The 25,994-nt window shown below is 39.4% G+C and overlaps 1 protein-coding gene across 2 annotated transcripts in view; it reads right to left on the bottom strand.

The window, feature by feature from the left end:
• The window catches only part of MCC (MCC regulator of WNT signaling pathway), a 227,216-nt gene that overhangs the window by 5,382 nt on the left and 195,840 nt on the right, over positions 1-25,994 (bottom strand). For both annotated transcript variants that reach the window (XM_070742893.1, XM_070742894.1), the window contains 8 exons: positions 25,699-25,788; positions 23,450-23,598; positions 21,517-21,657; positions 20,637-20,737; positions 16,200-16,383; positions 8,845-9,079; positions 8,247-8,453; positions 7,021-7,118 (listed from right to left, as the gene is read on the bottom strand). In XM_070742893.1, coding sequence (XP_070598994.1) covers positions 7,021-7,118; positions 8,247-8,453; positions 8,845-9,079; positions 16,200-16,383; positions 20,637-20,737; positions 21,517-21,657; positions 23,450-23,598; positions 25,699-25,788 — 1,205 coding nt within the window. The remainder of the gene's footprint in view (positions 1-7,020; positions 7,119-8,246; positions 8,454-8,844; positions 9,080-16,199; positions 16,384-20,636; positions 20,738-21,516; positions 21,658-23,449; positions 23,599-25,698; positions 25,789-25,994) is intronic.

Genomic DNA, 25,994 nt, shown 5'->3' with positions numbered 1-25,994 from the left:
GTCAGTAGAGGTACCACTGTATAACTCTTCTCCATAAATCCTATCTAAACACATGGAGGTCAGAAAAAGTACATAGAGCTGTACTAGCTGTTTGTTTGTTCAAATCAATATCTGAAGAAATTATCTATACTCACACTGAACAGAGAAACTGCACTAAACTGAAACAGGTCCATTCGAGCTCAGAGTCACCACAGTAGGCAGCATCTCTCTAGCTCAATGTTTCTCAATTATTTTATGTCCCCCCCCCCCCAAGGATGAAATAAGCATTTTGTGCCCCCCACAACTCTCTGCTGGGACGATTGTTTGCAATATTCAGCATGTTTTCACTGAAAAAACTCAAGCGGCTTATCAGCGTAATTGGGGTGTTATGTGTTTAAGTCAGTGTTTCCCAATCTTGGCAACTTGAGGATATTTGGACTTCAACTCCCAGAATTCCCCAGCCAGCGAATGGGAATTGAAGTCCAAATATCTTCAAGTTGCCAAGGTTGGGAAACACTGGTTTAAGTGACTACTTAATTTATTTGGCTTCATGCTGTCCGCTGCCAACATTTTTAAACACAGTAAACATACGGGTCTTTCCTTGTCTCCTACCATAATCACAGTGAAGCCAAGCAATACATGTGCTTCATCATATTTCCTCATTTTAGCTTTCGGGAGACTTAGGTTTGTCTCATTATCTCCATCTTTCTCCTCCTTTCTTTTCATCCCTATTAAATCTTTTTCCATGTTGCCTTTTAAGGGTTTGTTATCTGCTCTTCATATCTCCTCCTCTGTGCTGTGTGCTATTGTTCGGTGCAAAAATCCCCTACTCCCTGAGGCAAAAAAAGCATATTCCCCAGGGTCACTATTGCTCCACTATTTGAGAAACACTGCTCTAGGCTAATAGACAGCTTTCCCATCACTCCCTCAAAATGCTAGAAATTAAAGATATCTGGAAATAACCTGGCCAGGATCCCCTTCCAAGCCCTGACAAGTAGCAGTTAACCAAAATGATAAAAGGAATTTAAAAAGTAATACTAATATTAATCTTAATGGGAATTTGCATGTAACTACGAGGAGCATCATTTCCATTAATGACATTCTTTTTTTATATTTCTTGGGAATCAGTCTATGGTCCAAAAACAATATAAATATTAAATTTTCTATTTTATACATTCTTCATGCGTACCTTACAATTATTCTTAGGAAAGGAATGCCAGATTATTTCAATTTTTGACCTACCTTTCTACATAATGCTTTTTATCGTTTTATACTTCATTACACTTTTTATTTATTTGCTGCTTCTACTGGAATTTAGTTCTTAGTCTTCACTAATGAGCAGAGATTTCTGTTAATGTTTCACAACTGGAATCAAAGTTTTCATGTTATAAAAAAAACATATACTGTTCAATTTCTGAAAGGCACCAAAATATTTGTATGATATGAAAGTGATATATATGCCAACGGCCGATAAGGTCCCACAGAGTTGGCCTTCTCCGGGTCCCGTCTACTAAACAATGTCATCTGGTGGGCCCCAGGGGAAGAGCCTTCTCTGTGGTGGCCCCGGCCCTCTGGAATCAACTCCCCCCGGAGATTAGAACTTCTCCCACCCTCCTTGTCTTCCGTAAACTACTTAAGACCCACCTATACCGCCAGGCATGGGGGATTTGAGACACCTTTCCCTCAGGCTTATTATAATTTATATTTGGTATGTATGTGCTGTTTGGTTTTTAATTATGATAGGGCTTTTAGTTTTTTTAATATTAGATTTGTGCCAGTATAATACTGTTTTTATCGTTGTTGTGAGCCGCCCCGAGTCTTCGGAGAGGGGCGACATACAAATCTAATAAATTGTTGTTGTTGTTGTTGTTGTTGTTGTTATTATTATTATTATTATTATTATTATTATTATTATTATTATTATTATTATTATTATATACAGGTAGTCCTTGTTCAGCAATCATAACTGGAGCCTGTAACTCAATTGCTAATTGAACATGACTGTGCATGTCATTTTACTTCAACTTTGTTTTGCTTTACAGAGATGTATAGGTCACAAATGTGATGTTTTCTGTCCTTCATTTTTCATCACCGTATTAATTGCACACAGTCACTGTATGAGGCAGTTGTTAAACATTAACTCCCTGTAAGCTGACATCAGAATTCATCAGTAAGTCACATCTTTCCTTTCAGTGGAGAATTAAAAGCTGCTCAACATAATTTTATTTACAATTATCTTGTAGTTGAAAAAAAAAATTTGTGAAGTAGCTCTAAATTTCATCCCTTCAGTTTTTTGTTGTGAAGTAGCTCTAAATTTCATCCCTTCAGTTTTTTGTTGTGGCCAATGTCAAACTAATATTAACAAAAGCCCTTGAGCTGCCCCTCCCCATCTCTCCTTCCCCCATATTTGCCTTTTTGGCATCCTGCATAGCATTTTCACAGATGAAGAAGCTGGAGGACTCTGCTACCACTGCCAGCTGACCTTCCACATCATCTTTGCCTTCTTCCCTGCCTGATCCAACCTCAGCCTGGTCTGGGAGATGCAAAAACTCTGCAAAGTCCTGGCCAGTTTAGCCAAACTGCAACAGGGACACTGAAGAGTCGCAGTGCTTCCTTCCCCTGGCGAGACCCATCCCACAGAGCTGCTTTGCAGGCAGGTCCCAGAGCAGAGTCCATGGTCCACCCCAAGACCAGAGAGGGAATGGAACTGCAGCTGTGATTACGCCAAAAGTTTCTCCACATGTCCTGCAGCTGCCCAGTTACCACTTGACTCCATATTGCAGAGACCAGAGAGCTGCTTTAAAGCAGCAATGAGCCTTGGCAGAAAGACTTGCAGATTGCTGGTGGAGGTTCAATTACTGCAACACTCTCTACATGGGGCTACCTTTGAAAAGTGTTCGGAAACTTCAGATCGTGCAGAACGCGGCTGCGAGAGCCATTGTGGGGCTTCCCAGATTCACCCACATGTCTACAACACTCCATGGCCTGCATTGGCTGCCGATCAATTTCCGGTCACAATTCAAAGTGTTGGTTATGACCTTTAAAGCCCTACATGGCATTGGACCAGAGTACCTCCGGAACCGCCTGCTACCGCACGAATCCCAGCGACCGATAAGGTCCCACAGAGTTGGCCTTCTTCGGGTCCTGTCGACTAAACAATGTCGTCTGGTGGGCCCCAGGGGAAGAGCCTTCTCTGTGGTGGCCCCGGCCCTCTGGAATCAACTCCCCCCCGGAGATTAGAACTGCTCCCACCCTCCTTGTCTTTCATAAACTACTCAAGACTCACCTATACCGCCAGGCATGGGGGATTTGAGACATCTTTCCCCCAGGCTCCTTATAATTTATGTTTGGTATGTATGTGTTGTTTGGTTTTAATATGATAGGGTTTTAGTTATTTCTTTTAATATTAGATTTGTGCCACTATAGTATTATGAGCTGCCTTGAGTCTTCGGAGAGGGGTGGCATACAAATCTAATAAATTATTATTATTATTATTATTATTATTATTATTATTATTATTATTATTATTATTATTATCAAAACCAGGACAAGTAGAAGCTTCTGTGGGCGGCAGTTTGCAGCAGAACTTTTGCACCAGGGTGCCAAGTAGGTCCAGGGCGAGTTGACACAAACCTTTTCATGCATGGAAGGCAAGTTAGCATGATCCCTGGCTGGCCGCAAGGTGAGATTGCTAAAGTAGGGCCACCATATTTTCAGATTTGATTCAGGATTTCAATTGCTTTGGTTTTTCTGTACAAGAGCATGCTAGTTAAATACTTTTTTTTTTTTTTGCATTCTGAGATCTGACCTGCAGAACTAAAATTGAAAACTATTGTACTGCATATGTGGTTGCTAAATTATTCAATTGTAGTACTGAGTAGCTTTTTAAAATGATACATATTGTCTCATGCACAACTCTGTGTAACATGGATAGAGAGGTCCTTTAGTCTTATTTGTTTCAAAGGTTTTAAATCCATTCCTTGCTCTCATGCATTTTTAATAAGAATCCTAGAAATATGATACAATAAACCTTTTCCCTTCCTAACGCCCCCTCCCCCCAATTAGATCATTTTATTCTCCATTCTAGCTATGTATGATTGTTCCCTATTGGATATTTCGCTCATTCCTCTTCCCTGTGGAATAACTGCTTTTCTGTGCGCCTGACCTGTTAGTGAATTTATAAAGCCCAATATATAAAGAAGGGCCAAAACCTGCATCTCTCCATCTAAAGACTGCAGAAGAAAGCCTACTAAAGCCTACTTTAACACGCTAAAACATACTATTATTTTAGGATAGGCAAGTGATACTATCAATTATTTTACAAAGCACCTATTCTCAAATTTGGGGATGTTGTGATCTAGTATAGGTGGTTTGGAGTTGCAGAATCTTACAATTTAATGTCTAAATACCTATCATGAGAGAAGCTGTTTAAGAGTACTATTTAGATAAGCACAAACACACTGCAGCAACACTGAACATCAGAAAAGGGAAATAGATCATCCATGTAACATCTTCCGACAAAATGAACATCCACATTAGGATGAGTTAGAATATGTATATTGCTATAACTATAATGTTTTCTTTGCTTGAAAGGAAAGCAGGTCTTGGGAAAGCAGGAGATTTCCAACAGTCTTCCCTAATTCCTGAAGAACCTGCATGGCCCTCCATTGCAAATACCAAAGACACCCCAACAGAAGTTCAAAGTGCCACTGAATTAGACTGATCTCAGCTCTTCCAAGAATATTCCAGTAGTTTCTGATCTTCTCCATCCATCTTAACTGTTGGCTTCTTCTCCTACTTCCTATAACCTTGTCAAGCATAGCAGTGTTGTTTTTTTTAATCTATCTATCATATTAGGAGTTCCATGGCTACAAAGAAAGACTCAGTTTTGGTCTAAGACTTAATTAATTAATTAATTGATTGATTGATTGATTGATTGATTAATTAATTAATTAGATTTGTATGCCACTCCTCTCTGTAGACTCGGGGCGGCTCACAGCAATAATAAAGACAATGTACAAACCAATCTAATCATTTAAAAAACACTAAAAACCCCATTATTAAAAGCAAACATACACACAAACATACCATGTATAAACTGTATAGGCCCAGGGGAGATGTCTCAGTTCCCCCATGCTTGATGGCAGAGGTGGGTTTTAAGAAGTTTACGAAAGGCAAGGAGGGTGGGGAAAGTTCTAATCTCCGGGGGGAACGGCTTCCAGAGGGTCGGGGCCACCACAGAGAAGGCTCTTCCCCTGGGTCCTGCCAAATGACATTGTTTAGTCAATGGGACCCGAGAAGGCCAACTCTGTGGGACCTAATTGCTCGCTGGGATTCGTGCAGCAGAAGGCGGTCCTGGAGATATAAATGGTTGATTCTTCTTGCAGACCATGGTACAAGGGAATCATTAAGCTTGCTGACTGATATTGTGTGTGTCTTCTTATTCACCCAATAATTTTAGTTTCTATTTTTATTTCCATAAGGCTAACGGTGGTGTCATCTACATATTCAAATTCTGTAATGTCTCAGCCTATTTTGACTCCAGGTGGCGTCTCTTCTAATCCTACTTCTTCTTTTATCATCTTCAACCTAAACTAAGGTTATACAGAAAGTATAGAAGGGGCTGAAATGATTTGATGGGATAGCAGAAGTCAGCAAAAGAAAAACTGAAATAAAATATGAAGCCTATAGAGAAAATAAATCCAGGGAAACCGCTCCCCCCCCCCCAATCTCTCTATGGGAGAGAGGCAGCTTGAAATGCTGCTGATTGTTCCATTCTAAGCTCCTCCCTTCAGGTTTCATGGCCAGACAGGATCTGAATGAGTTCTTCCCTACCTAATCCCAGCAACCAGTTAGGTCCCACAGAGTGGGCCTTCTCCGGGTCCCGTCAACTAAACAATGTCGTTTGGCGGGACCCAGGGGAAGAGCCTTCTCTGTGGCGGCCCCGGCCCTTTGGAACCAACTCCCCCCTGAGATTAGAATTGCCCCCCCTCCTTGCCTTTCGTAAGCTTCTTAAAGCCCACCTCTGCCACCAGGCATGGGGGGACTGAGATATTATTTCCCCCTAGGCCTTACAATTTACGCATGGTATGTTTGTATGTAATATTTGGTTTTATAATAATGGGTTTTTTAGTTGTGTAGTATTGGATTGTTACATGCTGTTTTTTATCACTGTTGTTAGCCGCCCAGAGTCTGCGGAGAGGGGCGGCATACAAATCCAACGAATAAATAAATAAACTGACAGGTAGATAGATGTTCCTGCAAGGAGACAATAATTGAATAAGGTAGCTACTAAACAAGGACTACCTACAATAACAATACAGTTGTCAAAATACAGGAGTTGCATGGCATACCAATATTAGCATGAGCATATCAGCAACTACTTTCTCGCCCTTCTAGCTGCAACATACAAAGTTATCAGCATGACAGTTAAAATAATCAAACTGCTGGCAAGTAGTTCTTTTATGCTCTTAAGGGTAATAAAATGGTTGACTGGATTGCCTGCTATAATGCACAGCGTAGTAAGATAATTAAATTGTTTCGCTCTGGCCAGAATTAGAAAGCAATTTAGGAGAACTGTCAAGATTTGCGTAATAGGAAGTACTGCTGATATTCTCTTTTTTTCATTTAGTTACTTTCAGTATAACTGTTAATATAAATATATAACTTGGCAGTTTATTCTTATGGGGGAATCTAAACTAACAGAGATAATTCTGGAATGCCATTTCTAAATTTGCCATGTCTCTCTCGCGATTTTTGATTAGCATAGTCACCTACTCTGTCCTCTAGAGTTTTCATGTACGTTGTGAGAATTAACAGCAATAATTAATCTGCTGGTTTGTAGATATTGTGAATACCTGAGGGACATGTAAATGAGCATTTCAGAATATGAAATGAGAAAATGGATACTTCAAAAACGACATAATTGCAGAACAGTGAGAACATCTGAGTAATTTAAAGTCCGCTATAAACTCATAGATTTATTAACACCTTTCTGTTCAGGAAAGTGGCTGGGGGGGAGGGAGAACACATCTCGCTTACCGTCTGAGGGCATTTGCCAATTCTGTAGTCACCTCACTGTCATTGTAAGATTTGAACTCAGTTAGTGTTAATGATGCTGATGTGCCATCTGTGCACTCCTGCAAATTAAACCAAGACTAGGTAGGGTTACCTTGCATAAATCCAAGCACATTTTAAAGTTTATACTATAACCATAAAATATATATCTTTATCATAAGGGTATCAGTCACTCGGCTCCATTTGAACCTCTATCAAGGACATAAGTCTTTCCAAATAAAAACAGCATAACACATAAGGAAAAAACATCTAATAAAACAATAAGAGATACAAACAGCTTTCAAAATACCTATCCACAAATGCCATTAAAAGACAACACAAATGGATTTAAATCCTCTTAAGAGTGTGCACAAAATCCTCTATATACTATAGGAAAGGAATATCACAGAATAAGGACTAGTAACAAAAAGCTCCTATTGTTATTACTCAGCTTTATGTATCTTGGAAGTAAATCAGTCACCAAACTTGCAATGTTGATCTGAAAAGTATACATAGCTGCATATGGATATAGGTAGTTCCCCATACTAAAAGAACAAAGATACAACTTTAAACTGATCCATAATGAATTATTAAATGAGTTCTGCCCCATTTTATGACCCTTCTTGTACGACAGTCGTTAATCAAATTACTGACGTTATTAAGTGAATCATACAATTGTAAAGCAAATTTGGCTTTCCCATTGATGTTGCTTGTTGGAAGCCAATTGGGAAGAAATGGTGATCCCAGGACAATGCAACTGTCATAAATACATGCCAGTTGCCAACTGCCCAAATTTTGATCATGTGACCATGGAGTCGCTGCAATGGTTGTAAGCAGGGGTGGGCTGCTAGCCGGAATCGCCTAATTGGTCTTGCCTCCACGGCTCTGGAGGTACCATGAGTTCGAGCGGAATTATTCTTCTGCGCCTGTGCATGTGCGGAAGCAAAAAGAACTCACTGGAACAGAGGCATACCTTTGTCGTCATGCATGATTTTGCTACCTGCATAGGTGCAGAAGCAAAATTCCGCTCGAACTCATGGTACCTCCAGAGCCATGGAGGCGAGCCCAATTAAGCGTTCCGGCTAGTAGCCCAACCCTGGTTTAAGTGTGACAAACAATCATCAATTCCTTTTTTCAATGCTGCTGTAGCTTCGATTAGTCACTAAACAAATAATTTAAACTCAAGTACTACCCACATGGCAGTAACTCACCTTACTTAACTTGTCTTTGCTGCTGCTACTGGTTGAGCTGATAGATCTCATTCTCTGTTCTTTTTGCTCTTCCACTTCTGATTTTAGGTGCTCAATGTGGACCAAATATGCTTGTTCCTGAGCTTCTCGACTGCTCAGCTTCAACTCGAGAGCTTTCTTCTCTTTTTCTAGCAAGTACAGCTGTGCTTTCAGTTCTGCCATTTCTTCCTGTTGGGAGAAGACAGCAAAATATCATCATAGTAAGTAGATCAGATCAAAAGAATTATCTGCATAGCTACCGTGCAGTATTCTGTATCTGATAAGACGTGGTCTTCTTAATCTTAGGTACAAAAATATGTCTATTTGTGTTGTATAGTTCACTGCTGTTTTGGGTTGAATTGTTGTTTAAAAATAAATTGATTTTACATAAATATATTGCAGCTATATATTAAAGTTATTAAAGAAAAGACCTGGCCATGGCTTACAAGTGGAACACTCAAAAAGGAGACAGAAGGACTAATACTGGCGGCACAAGAACAGGCCATTAGAACAAATGCTATCAAATCCAGAATTGAAAATATCAAGATTGCCTTGCCTGATACATCATTACATAAAATACCTTCATTGCCATGAGCTCCTGCATAAGTACAGCGTTTTCTAGATCCAATCTTTGGTTGTCTCCACGAGGCTTGACATCATAACTGAGGGGGTCAATATGGATGCTCTCCAGCTCCAGCATGGTTAATTTAATAGCTGCTCTATCATTTTTTAGCTGTTGAATGTAGTCCTTCAATCTCTGTTCATCCTCCTTGGTGAACTCTGTATCACAGCTGCTTGCTGTTGAACTAGTAGTACTTAGGGAAAAAAGAGGGAGGGGGACACATTAAGGAAAGATGTGCCTAAATAGTCCTTGTGTGCATAAAAGAAATAAAAACATGTCTCAGTGTACTTTAGATATTGATGAATTGCTTTTTGAGTAAAACAGTGCTAAAAGCCAATGAACAACGTAATTGATAGATAAGACTTATCTTTGGAAAGATAAGTTAGATCAGTGGTCCCCAACGTTTTTTCCACCAGGGACCAGTTTCAGCAAGGCAATTTTTCTATGGCCCGGTGGGGGCGGAAAGGGGTGTGGTTGGGGGCGGGATTAAGCATGGGGGTGCTGGTCCTTCCCGCCCCTCTTTCCCGCCATCGCCCTGTGGCCGGCAGAACCTGCCTCCTAAACCCTCTTGCCCGGCGGCAGGTGAAGCGCTGGAGGGAGGGGGTCAGGCCGGCCCTCCTGCCTCCTCCCCCAGCCAAAAACGCAAAGGCGTGCCACGGCAGAAGCCAAAAGAGGCTTGAGCCTCCCGGTCCTTCCCGCCCCTCTGTCCCGTCCATCGCCCTGTGGCCGGCAGAACCTGCCTCCCGAGGCCTCTTTCCCAGCGGGAGATGAAGCACTGGAGGGAGGGGCGGTGGCAGGAGGACTGGCAGCTGCTGACTCCACGGACCGGTGCAACATGCCCCGCGGCCCGGTACTGGTCCGCGGCCCGGTGGTTGGGGACCCCTGAGTTAGATTACACAAAAGTGGGCTTGATGGAATATTTGCCAAAAGAGAAGCCAAGCAGTTTATCTCTTTATCATCTTTAACTACATGCTATAATTAGTATGGCCTGTACTTTGATAGGCTCTAAAGCCAGAAATATTTGGTTTCACATTTTATCATTGTAATTTATTATTTTATTTATATACAGTGGTATCTCATCTTACGAACGCCTCTTCTAACGAACTTTTCAAGATACGAACCCGGTGTTTAAGATTTTTTTGCCTCTTCTTCCGAACTATTTTCACCTTAGGAACCCAAGCAGCTGCTGCTGGGATGAAGGGGTTTCTTTTTTTCCCCTTTTTTGAAGAAAGAAAAGGGAGGGGCAGCTTGGAGGAGTAAAGATTTTGCATGCTTGCAAAGGCACTGAAACAGTGTCTTTTGAAGAAAGAAAAGGGAGGGGCGCCCCCCTTGCCTTTCTTCCTTCCCACTCACCCTTTAGCCAAGCCTTGCTTCTTCCACCCGCCCCCTTTAGCTGCTCCTCCCTGCCCTCTGTTCGCCTCCCTTCTAAAGTTTGGGATTTTCCTGAAGGATTTGCACGCATTATTTGCTTTTACATTGATTCCTATGGGAAACATTGTTTCATCTTACGAACATAAGCCCACTGTCAATTTTTATGTAATATTATTATCTCAAATTAGAACACACAGGCAATCCAAAGCTGATTGTACATGTTATGTTTTCAAATAAATGTTTACACGGTGCAAAATTTCTAGATAACTAAGCTATTACTCAGTTATTTGCAATTCTAGTTATCCAAGGAAAAAGATTTGTCGAGATTAATTGTGATTCTTCTATTCATTCCTTAGCATTTTCTACAACCTTGTGCAGAAACTATGTTGTCTCCCGAGAACCTGTAATCAGCTGATGTGTAAGGGTTAAGTCATCCATTAGCTAGGCCTGTCTGGAATTCTGGATGATCTCAGTTATCAGCAAGGGAATAAATCATTTTCTGCACTGGATTGCAATATTTTTCCATCCATTTTAGACAAAGAGAAGGAAGACAGACATACAACATTAATACTTTCTGTAGCCATACTTAACATGGTTTTACAATTAAACCTTTTTTTATTCTATTAAATGTAAAACTGTCTTTATATTTTAAAGGCGTTATGAAATAAACAGCTGGCCAGTCTTCTAAAGATTTCCAAGCATGCTTTTCCTAGACATTACAGAAAATATTGGCAAAGTACACAGATCTCTATTCTTTTCATGTAGTATTATGTCCTCCAAATTTCACCAGTGAGCCTCTTAACTTTTCTAGGTGGTAAGAAGAATGCTTTGAAGCAGCAGTTAACAAGTCACTTTATTTATTTATTTTAAATCCCCTTTGCCTATGTTAAGAAAGGTGTAAATTGTTCTGTTTGGGCCTACTGGGATTGGAACAAAGGGAGGGAGAATCCATAGGCAGATGCATATCTATGGAGATTCTCAGCCATCCAAATCATGGTTGTCCCAAAGGTGTGTTTTCAAAAGGCAACTGGATTTTCATTGTTTTTCCCTGAAGACAGTTTTACTCCTCATCCAAGAAGCTTTTTCAAGGTTTAGTGTATTTTCAGTGCTTTTTGAAAAGCACCTTTGGGTATAAATAATGCACTTGTATGCAAAATTTTAGGCTCCTATATATTTCAATCAATCTCGAGGTGAATACAAGCTGATATAACTACAGTACAAAGTTAACATCAACTTTCTGTAAGTTCACTGTTTATGTACTATTGTCTACAGCAGTGATTTTCAACATTTTTTACATATACAAAATCATGGGGCACATTGAGCAAGGGGGAGGGGGGGCTAAAAAAGTTTGGACAAAAACATTCTCTCTCTCTCTTCCTCCCTTTCGCTCTATTTCTCTCCCTCTTTCTCTCCCTTCCTTCCTCTGTCTCTCTCCATCCCTCTTTCTTTCTCTCTTCCTTCCTTCCTCTCTTTTTTTCTCTCTTTCTATCTCTCCCTCCTTCCCTGCCTCTCTTTCTCTCTCTTTCTCTTTCTCTCTTGCTTTCTTTCTCTCTCTTGCTGAGCTTCGCGGCACACCTGACCATGTCTCGCGGCACACTAGTGTGCCACGGCACACTGGTTGAAAAACACTGGTCTACAGAATCAAGCTAAGAAATCTATGATTATGGTATGCAGAAATTCAGACCTTTCTGTCAATACTTTTTAACATCTTTAACTAGAAATAATGTCAACTAAATACAAAGGTATGTGTATTAAATTCTCAGTAGAGTGTTTGAACCCTATTGAATAATAACTGGCTCAGGAAGTAATTGAAATGTACCAATTGATCAGGAGTATCTATAGTTTTGCTTATCACGCTTTGCTTTTGGTCTTTGGGAGGAGACAGTCCTGTAAATGGTCTGGTCTTAAGCCATGTAAGGCTTGTAAGCCACTCAGAATCACTTATATGGATGGGACATTAATTTGATCAATCAAACCTATTTATGTCCTAGACCAGTGATGGCGAACTATGGCACAGGTGACACAGGTGGCATATGGAGCCATATCTGCTGGCACACAAGCAGTTGCCCTAACTCTGCTCTAATGTGCAATTGCCATAACTCCGCTCTAATATGCAATTGTGTGCTGGCCAGATGATTGTTATATCTATGTTTAAATGCACACGTTTAACATCCCATAGTTGAATTTTAATCCCAGGAGCAGACCTGGTGATGGGAAGAAGTTGATTCAATCATTATCTGTTGAGATATTAATTTCAGAATAGGGGTCTTCCTATTTCTTGCATTTTTAAAATCCATATAGTATATACAGTATAGAAAATACTATAATATTACTAAATATATTTCATAGTAGAAGAATGTGACTGTCCTCTTATGGGGTTAAGTACATCAGGGTGCTTCTATGTTCATTTCTTTCCAGAACAGACTACAGATCAGAGCTTATAATGTGATTAAAAAAAAAAAAGACAGGCCATATAACTTCAGTGATTTTGGATTGTGCAACTTTAAGTATTTCCTATTAATGATTCTTAATCTCCTATATTGTTGCTGCTCTAGTCACTGCAATTCAACTGGCTTCCCTTCAAGTGGTAAAGTTTACAGATTTTATCTACAGAACACCTATAGACTGCTCTAATTCAAGCCAGTTAGGTTAATTCAATAAATGTAGCTTGAAATTGCCCAAGATTAGCATACACTGCACGTATTTTCCATCTCTTAAATAGTGAGAAATATAGCAAACTTCTAAATATATCACCATGCTTCTAATCTAATACTGTATATCATAGTGCATATATCAGAGCTAAAGAATGTCTGTTCAGGCTTTAAAAATCAATACAAGGTTGCATTTGTATCCTAACCATCAGCAAAGGATAGATTCAGATTTTCATTCTACTCTGAACTCCATAGATTCTTGAGTCAGAAGAAAATATATTCACAGATGTTTTCAACATGTTTTACGAATATAAATTCTAAATAGGGCTTTAATTGACTCAAATCCACATTTTAAATTTGGATTAGTCTATTAATAAATTATACTTTATGCTTATTTCCATACTTGCTAAAGCAGCCTCGTGCTTTTATAGGAGAGATGTAATGGAGACAACTCCAAATTTAAAAATGAGTTTAATAAGACATAAGAGGCTGAATGGCTCCATATTTATAAAACAAATGTAAAAAAAACCCCCCCACTGGCTACAGTTGTAAAAACACAGTGACGTAAAACAATATTTTGGTCATATGACTCTTTCCATATTCTAGAGCATACTGTAAATATGCTTTGGGATATGAATATATTATATTCCTTAAATTAATAAGCTTTGCTAGATATCTAGTCTAATGTTGACCATAAGAGTGACTAGTAAATATGAAGTTTGGAAGTGATATCATTCTGTCCTTAGACTTCATGAAAGAGCATATTGCTGTGGATAAGTATGGTCAGGAAAAATCATTACAATTTTTGTGAATGGTCATGTACTTATGCGGGTATATTTTCGGATATCTAACTATTTGAGTACACCAATATACAGCGGTAATGCTGTATAAGAATGAGCTTTCTGGAGTCCTTTTTCTGATGGCTCTTTTAAGGCTTTTCTACATTTATACCTAAATGCCATCTCATGTATGAATGGTACTTATAAAATATGTAAACATTCACTTTATAGCTATTTATTCCCCCTTTTCAGCAGTTGTTCAAGGTATTTAAATCTCTTCACTTTATTCACACAGTAAATGTGTAAGATTGGTTCAACTGAGAAAGAATAACTTGTCCCCCACAAGATGCTGAAGTTGAGAATCAACTTGAATTACAGTGAGAGCATGCGCACCAAGACAAATTCCTTGTGTGTCCAATCACACTTGGCCAATAAAAAATTATGTTCTGTTCTGTTCTATTCCATTCTATTTTACATGAGTGGCACAAAAGGTATTAGAAGGCCACTCTTCTAATAAATTAAATATATCTCAGGCCTGAAGATTGCAGGGCCTAGCATGCAGAAGACTCACTTCCTCTTTATGAAATGAGATACTGTAAATCAATTCTTTTTTAGCAGAAGGATTAGGTTGTAATTACTATTCTAATATTATATATCTAGCAATATCCAAGGGATGGTTGTAATAATCTCTAGGAAGAAATATTTCAAGCAGATTTAATAGAATATTAACGAGAGATAATATGGATTATAATCCATATTTATCTGACCAAGTAACCTCTGGTCCCTGAAAGTTCATGCTACAAAAAGACTTTAATGTCCTGATACTATTGTGTTTACATATCAAATAACCCTTTCCCTCTAATGTATTATTTTTCCTCCAAGTTCAATTGTGCATCTTAGAAACATGCTTTAAAATGATTATTACTTCTTCATCCACCAGAGATGTATTTCTCTTTTCACAAAGGAATAGGCAGTCTGACTGGGAGGCTGCAAATTGAAATTCTAGCTATTAATTTTATTTACTGCCTAGTAAGAGCAGCCCGTGTGCTGCTTTTTCCCTTTTTATTGCAAATGCTCCCTTTTATCGCCTTTAACCTCCTTGTCCCTAGTGGTTGCCTGGGCATTTGTTCCCAGTAATGTGCTAGGCAATCTGACATTCAGCAACTCATTTTTGATGCCAAAGTTAAGCCCAGGTCAACACTTCAATTACAAACCCCGTTTTAAGGGGTCTCAAACAGCAGAAGAAATTATTCATATTGACATGAAAAGTCTTTTCCAAGGAGAAAGGCTTCCCCCATTTCCTTCACAGAGTTTGCAAAATAATTATGCCGAACATTTGGAGTATCACTGGACACTGTTTGTCACAAAGAATCTATGAGCTTCAATCTTTTACACTAGCAAATCTTTTTTTTCTCGGGTGCCAAAATTGCATGCTCACGCTTGCTATTGTGCACATGCGAGTGCTCACACCCATAATTAAATGCCCCCCCGCTGCTACGCCGCCATGTATGCATGCATGATCCACCCCGCTTCCCAACTTTGAGTGGGCTCAGTAGGCCCGTTTTTCATCCTCCCAGGCTCCAAATACCTTCTTGGAGCCTGGGGAGGGCGAAAGGAACTTCCCCTGCCACCCGGAGGCCCTCCAGAGGCTGGAAATGGCCCGTTTCCAATATTTTGTCGCCCCGGCAGCCCATTTTTCACTCTCCTCGGGTTCCAGAGGCTTCCGTTGCGTGCCAGCAGATATGGCTCCTGTGCCACCTGTGGCAGGCATGCCATAGGTTTGCCATCACTGTTTTATACAGTTCTATGGCTGCACAGTTCAACTCCTATAATTGTACTGTGTTTTAGCAGGAGATCATCAAAAGGGACCTATGAAAGTTGCCAAACATTTCTAAGGAAGGTGCAGAGATGTAATAGCTAAATAAAATGATGATTATATCCTCCTGACATATCCAAGCTCATTAATCCACACTGTAATAAAATGTTCTCTAGGTGCAGAGGATTAGCAAATACGTTATATTTGTATATTCAATTCCAAATGTCAAACTGACTCCACACAGTGCATTCATTTTTTTTAACATCAAATGGAATTATATTGAATGGCTTTTTTAATGTAGTTAATAAGGATCTTGGAGAAATCAAATTCTTACTCATTGAAGTTCTGCAACGACTTTATATAATACAATTAAACTAGCAATACATACTTTAAGTTTCAGTGGGAAAAAAAAAAGAAATAGCAGAGAAATTATAACAATAAATTATACTGTACGAAATATATTAGATTTCAAATAAAATAAATCTCCACAAATATTTAAAACAGCCTACTAAAAATTGGAACAGAATCCAGTAACAGATTAATATCGCCCTGTAATAATTTATTAGGGACACCAATATCATTGGACAGGTTGTAAGAAGATAGCTAGCTAATGCAAAAAAACCTCCCAAAACAATCTCTAATTCATTCATAAAACCAAATGACTGGAGATCAACCATGCAAATGTGCCATAATTACCTGGTATGACTGTTGGAAGAAAGACTCTCCCAGGGCTGTACACTACAGCCAGTAACTGCATAGGCTCCCCCACAGCTTCCGTCCAATTTCATCAACAGGGCTTTGGCTGCATTCTCAGCTGTCTTCCTACAGTCATGGGCTCTTTTAAGCATCTGGGTGATGCTTTCATCCCCTGTTTGATCCCCTGTTCACAAGCAAATGATCAGAACAACATAATACTGGAGCAGTTCAGAAGCATTAATGTGAGTTGATGTTCTTTTGAAGCAAACGTCTGTGTTCCAATGAGGATATTAGCATGTAATGGACTTCAAAAATAATTGGGCTGAGAAAGAGGTGAAATTGGCAGGGGTACAAGGATGAACTCTCTACACACAGCTTACACAGAGTAAGTCTTTCATCCTCTGTTCTTTCTCCCCATGTGACATCTTTATAGGAATACAGTGTTCCCTTGATTTTCGCGGGTTTGAACTTCGCGAAAAGTCTATACCACGGTTTTTCAAAAATATTAATTAAAAAATACTTTGCGGTTCCCCCCCCTATAACAAGGTTTTTCCCGCCCGATGACGTCATATGTCATCACCAAACTTTCATCCGCCTTTAATAAATATTTTTTAAAATAAACTTTAATAAATAAACATGGTGAGTAATAATCTAAATGGTTGCTAAGGGAATGGGAAATTGCAGTTTAGGGGTTTAAAGTGTTAAGGGAAGGCTTGTGATACTGTTCATAGCCAAAAATAGTACAGTGATCTCTCAATTATCGCGAGGGTTACGTTCCAAGACCTCTCGCGATAATCGATTTTTCGCGATATAGTGGAAACACCATCTGCGCATGCGTGCCCTTTTTTCCCCATGGCCGCGCATGCGCAGATGGTGGAGCCGGTGGCTGGGGAGGTGGATTCGCCGCCCCCACCAGCCCTTCCTGCTCTGGGTCAGAGCCGCGGAAACCTTTGGCTCGCCGAGGCTGCGTCTGACCCCCTTGAAGCAAGGCTCCAAGCTCGCCTGCCGCCGCTACGCCTCCGCCGCCTCAGCCACGCCTCCGCCGCCTCAGCCACCCCCTCTGCTCTGCAGGGACCTCGCATGCCACGATCTCCCTCTCTCGCCCTCCCCGCGCTTCTCCTCGGCGGCGGCCAAGCAGCAGGTTTACAGTAATGGGAGACCAAAGGCGAAAAAAGAAAAGAAAAAAAAATCCCCAAAAGAGAGGGACAAGAGGCAGGCACAAAGCGAGGGCACAAGGGGAGCTGCCCGGCAGAGGTTGCTTTTTTTCTTCTCGTGGGCAAGTGGAGGGGGGGAGAGAGAAGGAAAGAGAGAGAGAGAACCGCGGATGTATTTTTAATTTATTATTTTTTTAAAAATCGCGGTATAGCGTTTCGCGAAGATTGAGATCGCGAAAATCAAGAGATCACTGTATATTTACTTCCGCATCTCTACTTTGCGGAAATTCGACTTTCGCGGGCGGTCTTGGAACACATCCCCCCGCGAAAACTGAGGGAACACTGTAATAAGATCTGAAGAGCAACTAAAGCCGTATCATGAATTGAATGGGATTCTATAGGAACCAAATAACAGCCATAAAGGCTCCCTACCTCTATCCAAAACCTAATTTTTTTTGTACTACCCGAAATAGAATATTCATACAAATTGTTTCATAGGTTCCACTCATTATTACTTCGTATTCTGCTATTGAGAACTGTTGTGGTTAATCATTTTACTGTTTTTATTCTATGTATTTAAAAGTTTGTACTATGTTCTAAAAGGACGTCACTGCACAATTTAAAATAAAATAATATCTATGGATTTAATTGGAGAAATAGTGACAGATACTTTTTTATTTTAAAAGCCTGTTATTTCATGTGAAATGTACATTTTATGTAACCTGTGCATTAAATAGTACAAAGATGAATATAAAAAACCTGAAGCTGAATGTTTGGCTATTTCAACAAGACAACAATCTGAAGCATACTTCCAAATCCACTCAGAAGGGCTTATAAGAAAGAAAGATGAAAGGTTTGGAAATAGCTTTTGCAGGCCCAATACTGACAATAAATTCCAATGAGTGCTTTTGGTAGTGGAGAGAGCCCTTATCCCCTGCTTTATCATCCCATATGGCTCTATATTAGGGCATCTCCAATCTTGGCAATTTTAAAACTTGTGCACTGCAACTGATTAATTATTCTGTCAGGATATTTCTCCTTAGTTGTTGATTGGTTTTCTACTTGATTAGAAAGTTACTATTGTTCAGTCCTTTTTAATTTTTTTAAATATATTTTTATTGATTTTGTAGATATGGTTACATAAAACAAACATAAAATAGTGCACAGTGCGTGTGCCCATCACCCGACTGACAATAACCATCACCACCACCACCAATTGTGGGGGGTTCAAATATTTACTAGTTTATATATATATACAGTGATCCCTCGATTAGTGCGGGGGTTACGTTCCAAGACCTCCCGCACTAATCGATTTTCCGCGGTATAGTGGTGCGGAAGTAAAAACGCCATCTGCGCATGCGCGCCCTTTTTCCATGACCGCGCATGCGCAGATGGTGGAGCCGGGGAGCAACGAAAGTGCGGAAGCCGACAAAGATTGCTTTGAATGTCGGCTGCCCCCACCCCCCCAACCCCCGCCCGCCGTTCACCCGCCCGCCCGCCGTTCACCCGCCCGGCCGCTCGCTCGCCCGTTCACCCGCCCGGCCGCTCGCTGGCTCGCCGCTCGAGAGCAAGAGGGGGAGAGATAGAGAAAGAGAGAGAAGGAAAGAAAGAGATGAGAGAGGGAGGGAGGAAGAGAGTGTGAGAGGAAGAAGCAAGATATAGAAAGAGAGAGAGAAAGAAAGATGAGAAAGGAAGGAAGAGAGTGAGAGAGAGGAAGAAAGAGAGAGAGAAGAGTGGAAGGAAGAGAGAGAGAAATGATAGAAAAAAGGGGAGAAAAAAAGAGAAATGAGAAAATGATTGAAGCAGAGAATGACAGGAAAGAAAGAGAAAGAGACAGAGAAGTGACTCTTGGTGATGACGTATGACGTCATCGGGTGGGAAAAACCGTGGTATAGCAAAAAAAAGGGGAGTATTTTTTAATTAATATTTTTTGAAAAACCGTGGTATAGCGTTTCGCACTAATCGAGACCGCACTAATCGAGGGATCACTGTATTTCCTTGGCTCTACTTTGCATTTGTTATTATTGAAAGAGTGATTGGAGTTTATTTTTCACATTTGCGTCACAGGTTCTACTCAGCACATAATCTTTCACCTTATTCCATCGTGCCATCAGCTTCTCCAGTTTATTTTCATCAAAGTTGTTTAATCTTATTTCCATGATTTCAAAATGAATGTGATCCATCATGTACCAGTACCAGTTCTGTAGTGTCCATTTTATAGACTCTTTCGAACCCAATACCACTACCGCTTGAGCGCTTTCCAGTGCTGCAGTTTTTATTTCTTTAAAATCTCTTAGTTCTCTTTGTTTAATTAATATCGCTATTTCTTTTGTAATTATCCAATTAATATTTAACACTTTATTTATTTCGTTCTGCACTTTTGTTCAGTTCTGATTTTCTACGAGTAAGGAATAATATTTTCTATTTGAACATGTTATAGTTTGTATAGTTTTTATTACATAAATCAGAAAGGCTATAATTTTTATTTCTTTTTAGTAGCTTTCATCAAAACTATTTTGCATTTTATAAGAAATAAGAATACAATTAATTTTGGTTTCTTAAAGCTATTGTTCTAAATAGATTTTAAAATAAATATGTTATTTTCTAAGGGAAGTTGTTTTCAATTTAGAAGAAAAGATTCATACTGGAACTCTCCACAGTGACTGTGAATAATTAACTTCAATATGCTAAAACAAAGGACAGAAATCTGTCTTGTAACACTGAAACCAGATTATTATTTGATCTTTAAAAACTTCCATACAACATGTTGTTGACTGTGGAGATGCCAATACAATGGCAACATGCTGTTTCCATACTCTGAAATACTCCAGTAGATTTCTAATTTTGAGAAACAAATTGGATGAAAAATAGCATTTTAACATTACTAGTCACATAGTAGATAAAATATTTAACCTCCTCAGTCAATTGTTGATGTGGTTGTTTATGGATTTCCATCTTATAACTCTATATCAAGATGAGTTATTTGTCTGAAGTGGTGTAGGGTTTCCTGCCTGGGCAGAGGGTTGGGCTAGAAGACCTCCAAAGTCCCTTCCAATTCTGTTATATTAAAGAAGTGTTAATTCTATTGTTCAAAGCACTTTTTCTTGCATTCTGTATTTAGCTTCAAATTGAATCATTTGTTATGACTGTACTTGGTTGTTGTAACAAGCACACAGGTAGTCATGCGATAATTCATTATTGTAATGTTCCCTTTAGGGGGGATGCATAGCAAAGAAAGTACAAATTGGGTTATTAGAGGGAAAATGATTCAACGAATACTTACCAACAGAACCAACACCTGCAGCTCTGAATTGTCCAAGAATGAGAGACTGTTCACTTTCAGCTAATGCTAGCAAAAGCTCATAGGCTTCAATGCACTGTTCACTGAGGAGAGAAAGAGACTAAATCAGTGCATGTATATTTGGTGGGGGAAATTAATCTACTTAAACCTCCACTCTGTTGAGTGAAAAAACTAGCAAGTATGATCACTGATGGTCTCTATGTTCCTAAATAACAGCTTGAATAGTGCCCTTCCAAGTCTATCATATGAAGTCTATTGACTTGAAATGGAAAATGATCTATTTCTGGTTATCTCTATAAATTCACTAGAAAATATTAACAGTAATACCAACAGGTATGAAATTAAGTAATATAAAGATAAAACACAATACTTTGGCCTGGTCCTTAAAACTTTTTATAATACAACTAATCCTCGACTTACAACATTTATTATTCAAAGTAACAACAGCACTGAAAAAAGGGACTTATCATTGTTTTTTATAATTATGACCACTGCAGCATCCGCATAATCACATGATCAAAATTCAGATGCTTGGCAAACTGGTATGTATTCATGATGGTTGCACTGTTCCAGGACTGTGTGGTTACCATTTGTAACATTTCCAGCCAGCTTCTGACAATTAAGTCAATGGGGGAAGCCAGATTTGTTTAACAACCACATGATTCATTTAACAACTGCAGTGATTAGCTTAACAACTGTAGGAAAAAGCTCACAAAATGGGACAAAACTCACTTAACTGTCTTAGCAATAGAAATTTTGAGTTCAATTGTGATCGTAAGTCAAGTACTACCTGTAACTCAAACAATGTAAAAACATGTATTAGTTCGTTTATTTCTTTCTCTTATATTCTCTATTGTTATACCTGTATTGTAAGGCCAGCCTGAGGGCTGTGGCATTGGATTCATATTTTCCAACCAACATGCTCATCCTTTCAGCATTGTTCTTACACTCCTCCAGAGTTATTGTCAATAAATCATTCTGAGATTTTAAGTGCTCGATGCGACTGTGGAAAAGAAAATCGTCTTAGTTTTCATGGAGAGGTTGCTGCCATCCTATCTGTGTTAGGAGTTCTACAGCTTATACAGACAAGCTTTAAGTTGAGGAAAACTAATATAAACGGTCTATGCTTTCCTTGGAACCTATCAAGGGCCTTAACTGGATAAAGCGTCAGCCCCTAGAGCTAAAATGGAGACAACGACCCAATTAAGATCGCAGCAGCCTTCGCTTTTCACAGCGGGTGCTGCTTCAATACCCTAACTGGCTGGAGCTGTATGCTCTTATGAATTTGTATGAGGCTGTGGGGTGTAATCCTCTCCCATGGTGGCCTGATTTGGCAATTCCTTTTTATCACTTCCCTCACTCTGATCTACCCAAATCACTCTTAAAGATTTCATACCACATTTCTCTGGAGACGACATCAGCTACTGTTATGACTTACAGAGCAATATGGAAATCTTAACAAATCCCTTTATGACATAATACTGATGACTACATTATCTTATTGAAAGAAAGACAATGATTAGGACTGTCCTCTTTTCATTATCATAAATTTCCATATTGCTATCCAGCTGATATAAGCTTAATTCCCAAAAATCAAAATAAAGAAGTTAATAAATCAATTAACTGAAAGAAATTACGTTTGTTCTCTCCCTCATTCTATTTATTTATTTGTTTGTTTGTTTATTTATTTATTGGATTTGTATGCCGCCCCTCTCCGGAGACTCGGGGAGGCTAACAGCAACAATAAAACAGTGTACAATAGTAATCTAATACTAAAAACGATTAAAAACCCATTAATATAAAAACCAAACATACGTACGTACATACATACCATGCATAGAATTGTAAAGGCCTAGGGGGAAAGGGGATCTCAATTCCCCCATGCCTGATGGCAGAGGTGGGTTTTAAGTAGCTTACGAAAGGTAAGGAGGGTGGGGGCAATTCTAATCTCTGGGGGGAGTTGGTTCCAGAGGGCCGGGGCCGCCACAGAGAAGGCTCTTCCCCTGGGTCCCGCCAAGCGACATTGTTTAGTTGATGGGACCCGGAGAAGAACCACTCTGTGGGACCTAACTGGTCGCTGGGATTCGTGCAGCAGAAGGCGGTCCCTGAGATAATCTGGTCCGGTGCCATGAAGGGCTTTATAGGTCATAACCAACACTTTGAATTGTGACTGGAAACTGATCGGCAACCAATGCAGACTGCGGAGTGTTGGTATAACATGGGCATATTTGGGAAAGCCCATGATTGCTCTCGCAGCTGCATTATGCACGATCTGAATAAATAAATATATATAAAGATTTTTTGATAAATATAAAATCTACTTAATATTTGTACACTGATAATGAGTTTGCATATATAGTTGTCCTTCAATTTTATTTCACAATATATTTTCCTATGCAGATAACTTCATGGTTCAATGATTTAATCACTGTACTAAACAAATAATTCCCTCAACACTGTCAGACTTTCTACTAAATCTGCACTTCTATTCTACTAGTTTTTCTCATCATTCCTATCACCCTTTTCCTCCCATGTTGACTGTATGACTGTAAATTGTTGCGTATATCCTAAGATTTTTATTAATATTGCTTCTTCATTGCTTATTTGACCCCTATGACAATCATTAAGTGTTGTACCACATGATTCTTGACAAATGTATATTTTATTTTATGTACGTTGAGAGCATATGCACCGACAAATTCCTTGTGTGTCCAATCACACTTGGCCAATAAAAATTCTATTCTATTCTATTCTATTCTAAAAAAAAGGCTTTGTATATAAAAATGACATCTTACCTGTTCAGCCGTTCTGTTTCTACTTCAAATTCTCTAATTTTGCTTTCAGAAATAGCAGATCCATGTGAGTAGAGCGTTTGGAAAATCTCTTGAATATTGGAACAGTCTTGAAGAGAATGTGCCAAGTGTTCTGCCACACTACTGGATACCTGTACACAGGTTTTGAGAAAACTATCATGAGTATTATTTGGATATTGTTTTATACCTTGTTGTATAGATCAGTGTTTGCCAACCTTGACAACTTGTAGATATTTGGACTTCAACTCCCAGAATTCCCCAGCCAGCATTCGCTGGCTGGGGGATTCTGGGAGTTGAAGTCCAAATATCTTCAAGTTGCCAAGGTTGGCAAACACTGGTATAGATAACAGGAATAGTCATTAAAATAATTTTATCTTCTGGAGATTGAGCCACTACTCAACTCAGATTAAAATATGTTGGAATAACAAAGGAATGGTGTGTGTGTGTGTGTGTGGGGGGGGAATAGAAGCACAGAAGAGTTTTCCTAGAATTTTTTTTCATATTTGCCTTGAAACTAAAAGCAATGAACAAAACAAGTAAACAAAATTCCCGTGTAGATGTCCACATTATGGCTGGATCAGCCAGCAACTTCTAGACTGAATGGCCAAGTAGAAAAAATATAAAGTGCCTGAAAAAACAAACCTCAGAAGAAATAGCTGTTTTTCATGCTTCTCTAGTTATGTAATTAAGTCCATTTCTAATAATTTTATCACCTCCTAAGAAATGATTAGGCCATTCATTACATGAAACTTGTATACTAATTTTGTCAACTCTATTGAACTGAGTCTGGGAAAACTGAACATTTTATTTATTTATTTATTTATTTATTTATTTATTTATTTATTTACTTACTTACTTACTTACTTACTTACTTACTTACTTACTTACTTACTTATTATATTTCTATGCCGCCCTTCTCGAGGCGACTCAGGGTGGCGTACAACATTAAATATAACAATATATAAGAAATCTAATAACTATAGAAATATTAAAATTTGCTAAAACATTTTAAAAGACCCATGTACACTCACACACGTTCATCCAATCCAATCATATCTCATATCAGCCGGAGACAGTCTCATCACTCATGGCCCTCATGCCCGCCGGCAAATGTAGGTTTTTAAAGCTTTAGGAAAGACCAGGGGGGAGGGGCGGTACGTATCTTCAGACGGAGTTCGTTCCAGAGGGGCTGCCACAGAGAAGGCTCTTCCCCTAGGCCCCGCCAGTTGACATTGTCTGGCCGAAGGGACCTGGAGAAGGCTGACTCTGTGGGACATCACTGGCCGCTGGGATACATGAGGCAGAAGACGGTCCCAAGGATAATCTGGTCCTAAGCCATGTAGGACTTTGTAGGTCATAACCAGCACTTTGAATTGGGTACGGAGACCAATTGGCAACCAGTGCAGCTCAAGGAGTGATGTTGAAATGTGGGCAGAACTTGGCAGTCCCACTATAGCTCGTGCAGCTGCATTTTGCACAATTTGTAGTCTCCGAACAGTGACTCCTTGTCCAGATAGGGCCGCAACTGGCACACAAGGGGTACCTGTGCGAACGCCCCCCTCGCATAGCCGAGAGATGGTCTTCTAAGCTCAGCTATGGATCGAGAAGGACGTCCAAGTTGTGGACCCTCTCTGAGGGGGGAAAAGACGCCCCCCCCCCAGGATAATGAACGGACAGTTGGTATTGTTTCTGGAAGGCAAAACCCACAGCCACTCCGTCTTGTCGGGGTTGAGTCTTAAAAAAATATTTTCAAAATATTCTATCAGAGAAAGAAAAGGAAATGTTGATGGGAAGAGGAATGATAAAGATTCCATATTCAGTTCATATGAGTGATTTGTAGCCTGAATTGTCTCTATTATTGGTCATATAACTTTTAACAGAGCCACATAAAAAACATAAACCCTGAGTATGCATTTTAAAGGTGCTCCGTTTGAATGCTTGCCCTCTCTAAAAACAGCTGCAGGGAATTCAGCCCTCACTGTAGATGTTTACTGCAGAATCTAAATGCATGATTGTGTACATTTTATATCTTTATCCTGAAGGATAAAAGAAATTTAACTTTCAGAGAAGTACCAAGAACATAAACCTTTAAATTATAAAATGTAAAGCCCAGGGGAACTTGCTTGGTTTAGGATGAGTACTGCTTTTATTTTGTGACTTTCATACAATCCTGATCTCTCGGCTGTCAACTAAGTTGCTAAATATGCACTTTATGTAAATATTATACTTACTCCTATGCTGCTGATTTCTGATCCCAGGACAGGACGATCAGATGCTGAAGATTCTGACCTCGTCTTTGAAAGCTTCACTCTCTCCGCAATCTAGAAATAGTCAAGGCAGGATAGGAAACCAATCACAAAAATGAGTTTTTAATGTATCTTCTAAGATTCTCCTCATTTTATTCAGGTACTATTTTCAGAAACTCAATTTTAAAATACAGATATAAACTAGAATATTTTTTAATTTATTTATTTATTGTTAAAGTTGAAAGGGACCATGAAGGCCATCGAGTTCAACCCCCTGCCCA

This window comes from Erythrolamprus reginae, chromosome 2 (assembly GCF_031021105.1).
Source record: "Erythrolamprus reginae isolate rEryReg1 chromosome 2, rEryReg1.hap1, whole genome shotgun sequence".
NCBI lineage: Eukaryota > Metazoa > Chordata > Lepidosauria > Squamata > Dipsadidae > Erythrolamprus > Erythrolamprus reginae.
The sequence above is the reverse complement of the archived record's forward strand: the minus strand, read 5'-3'. Positions and strand labels throughout refer to the sequence as shown.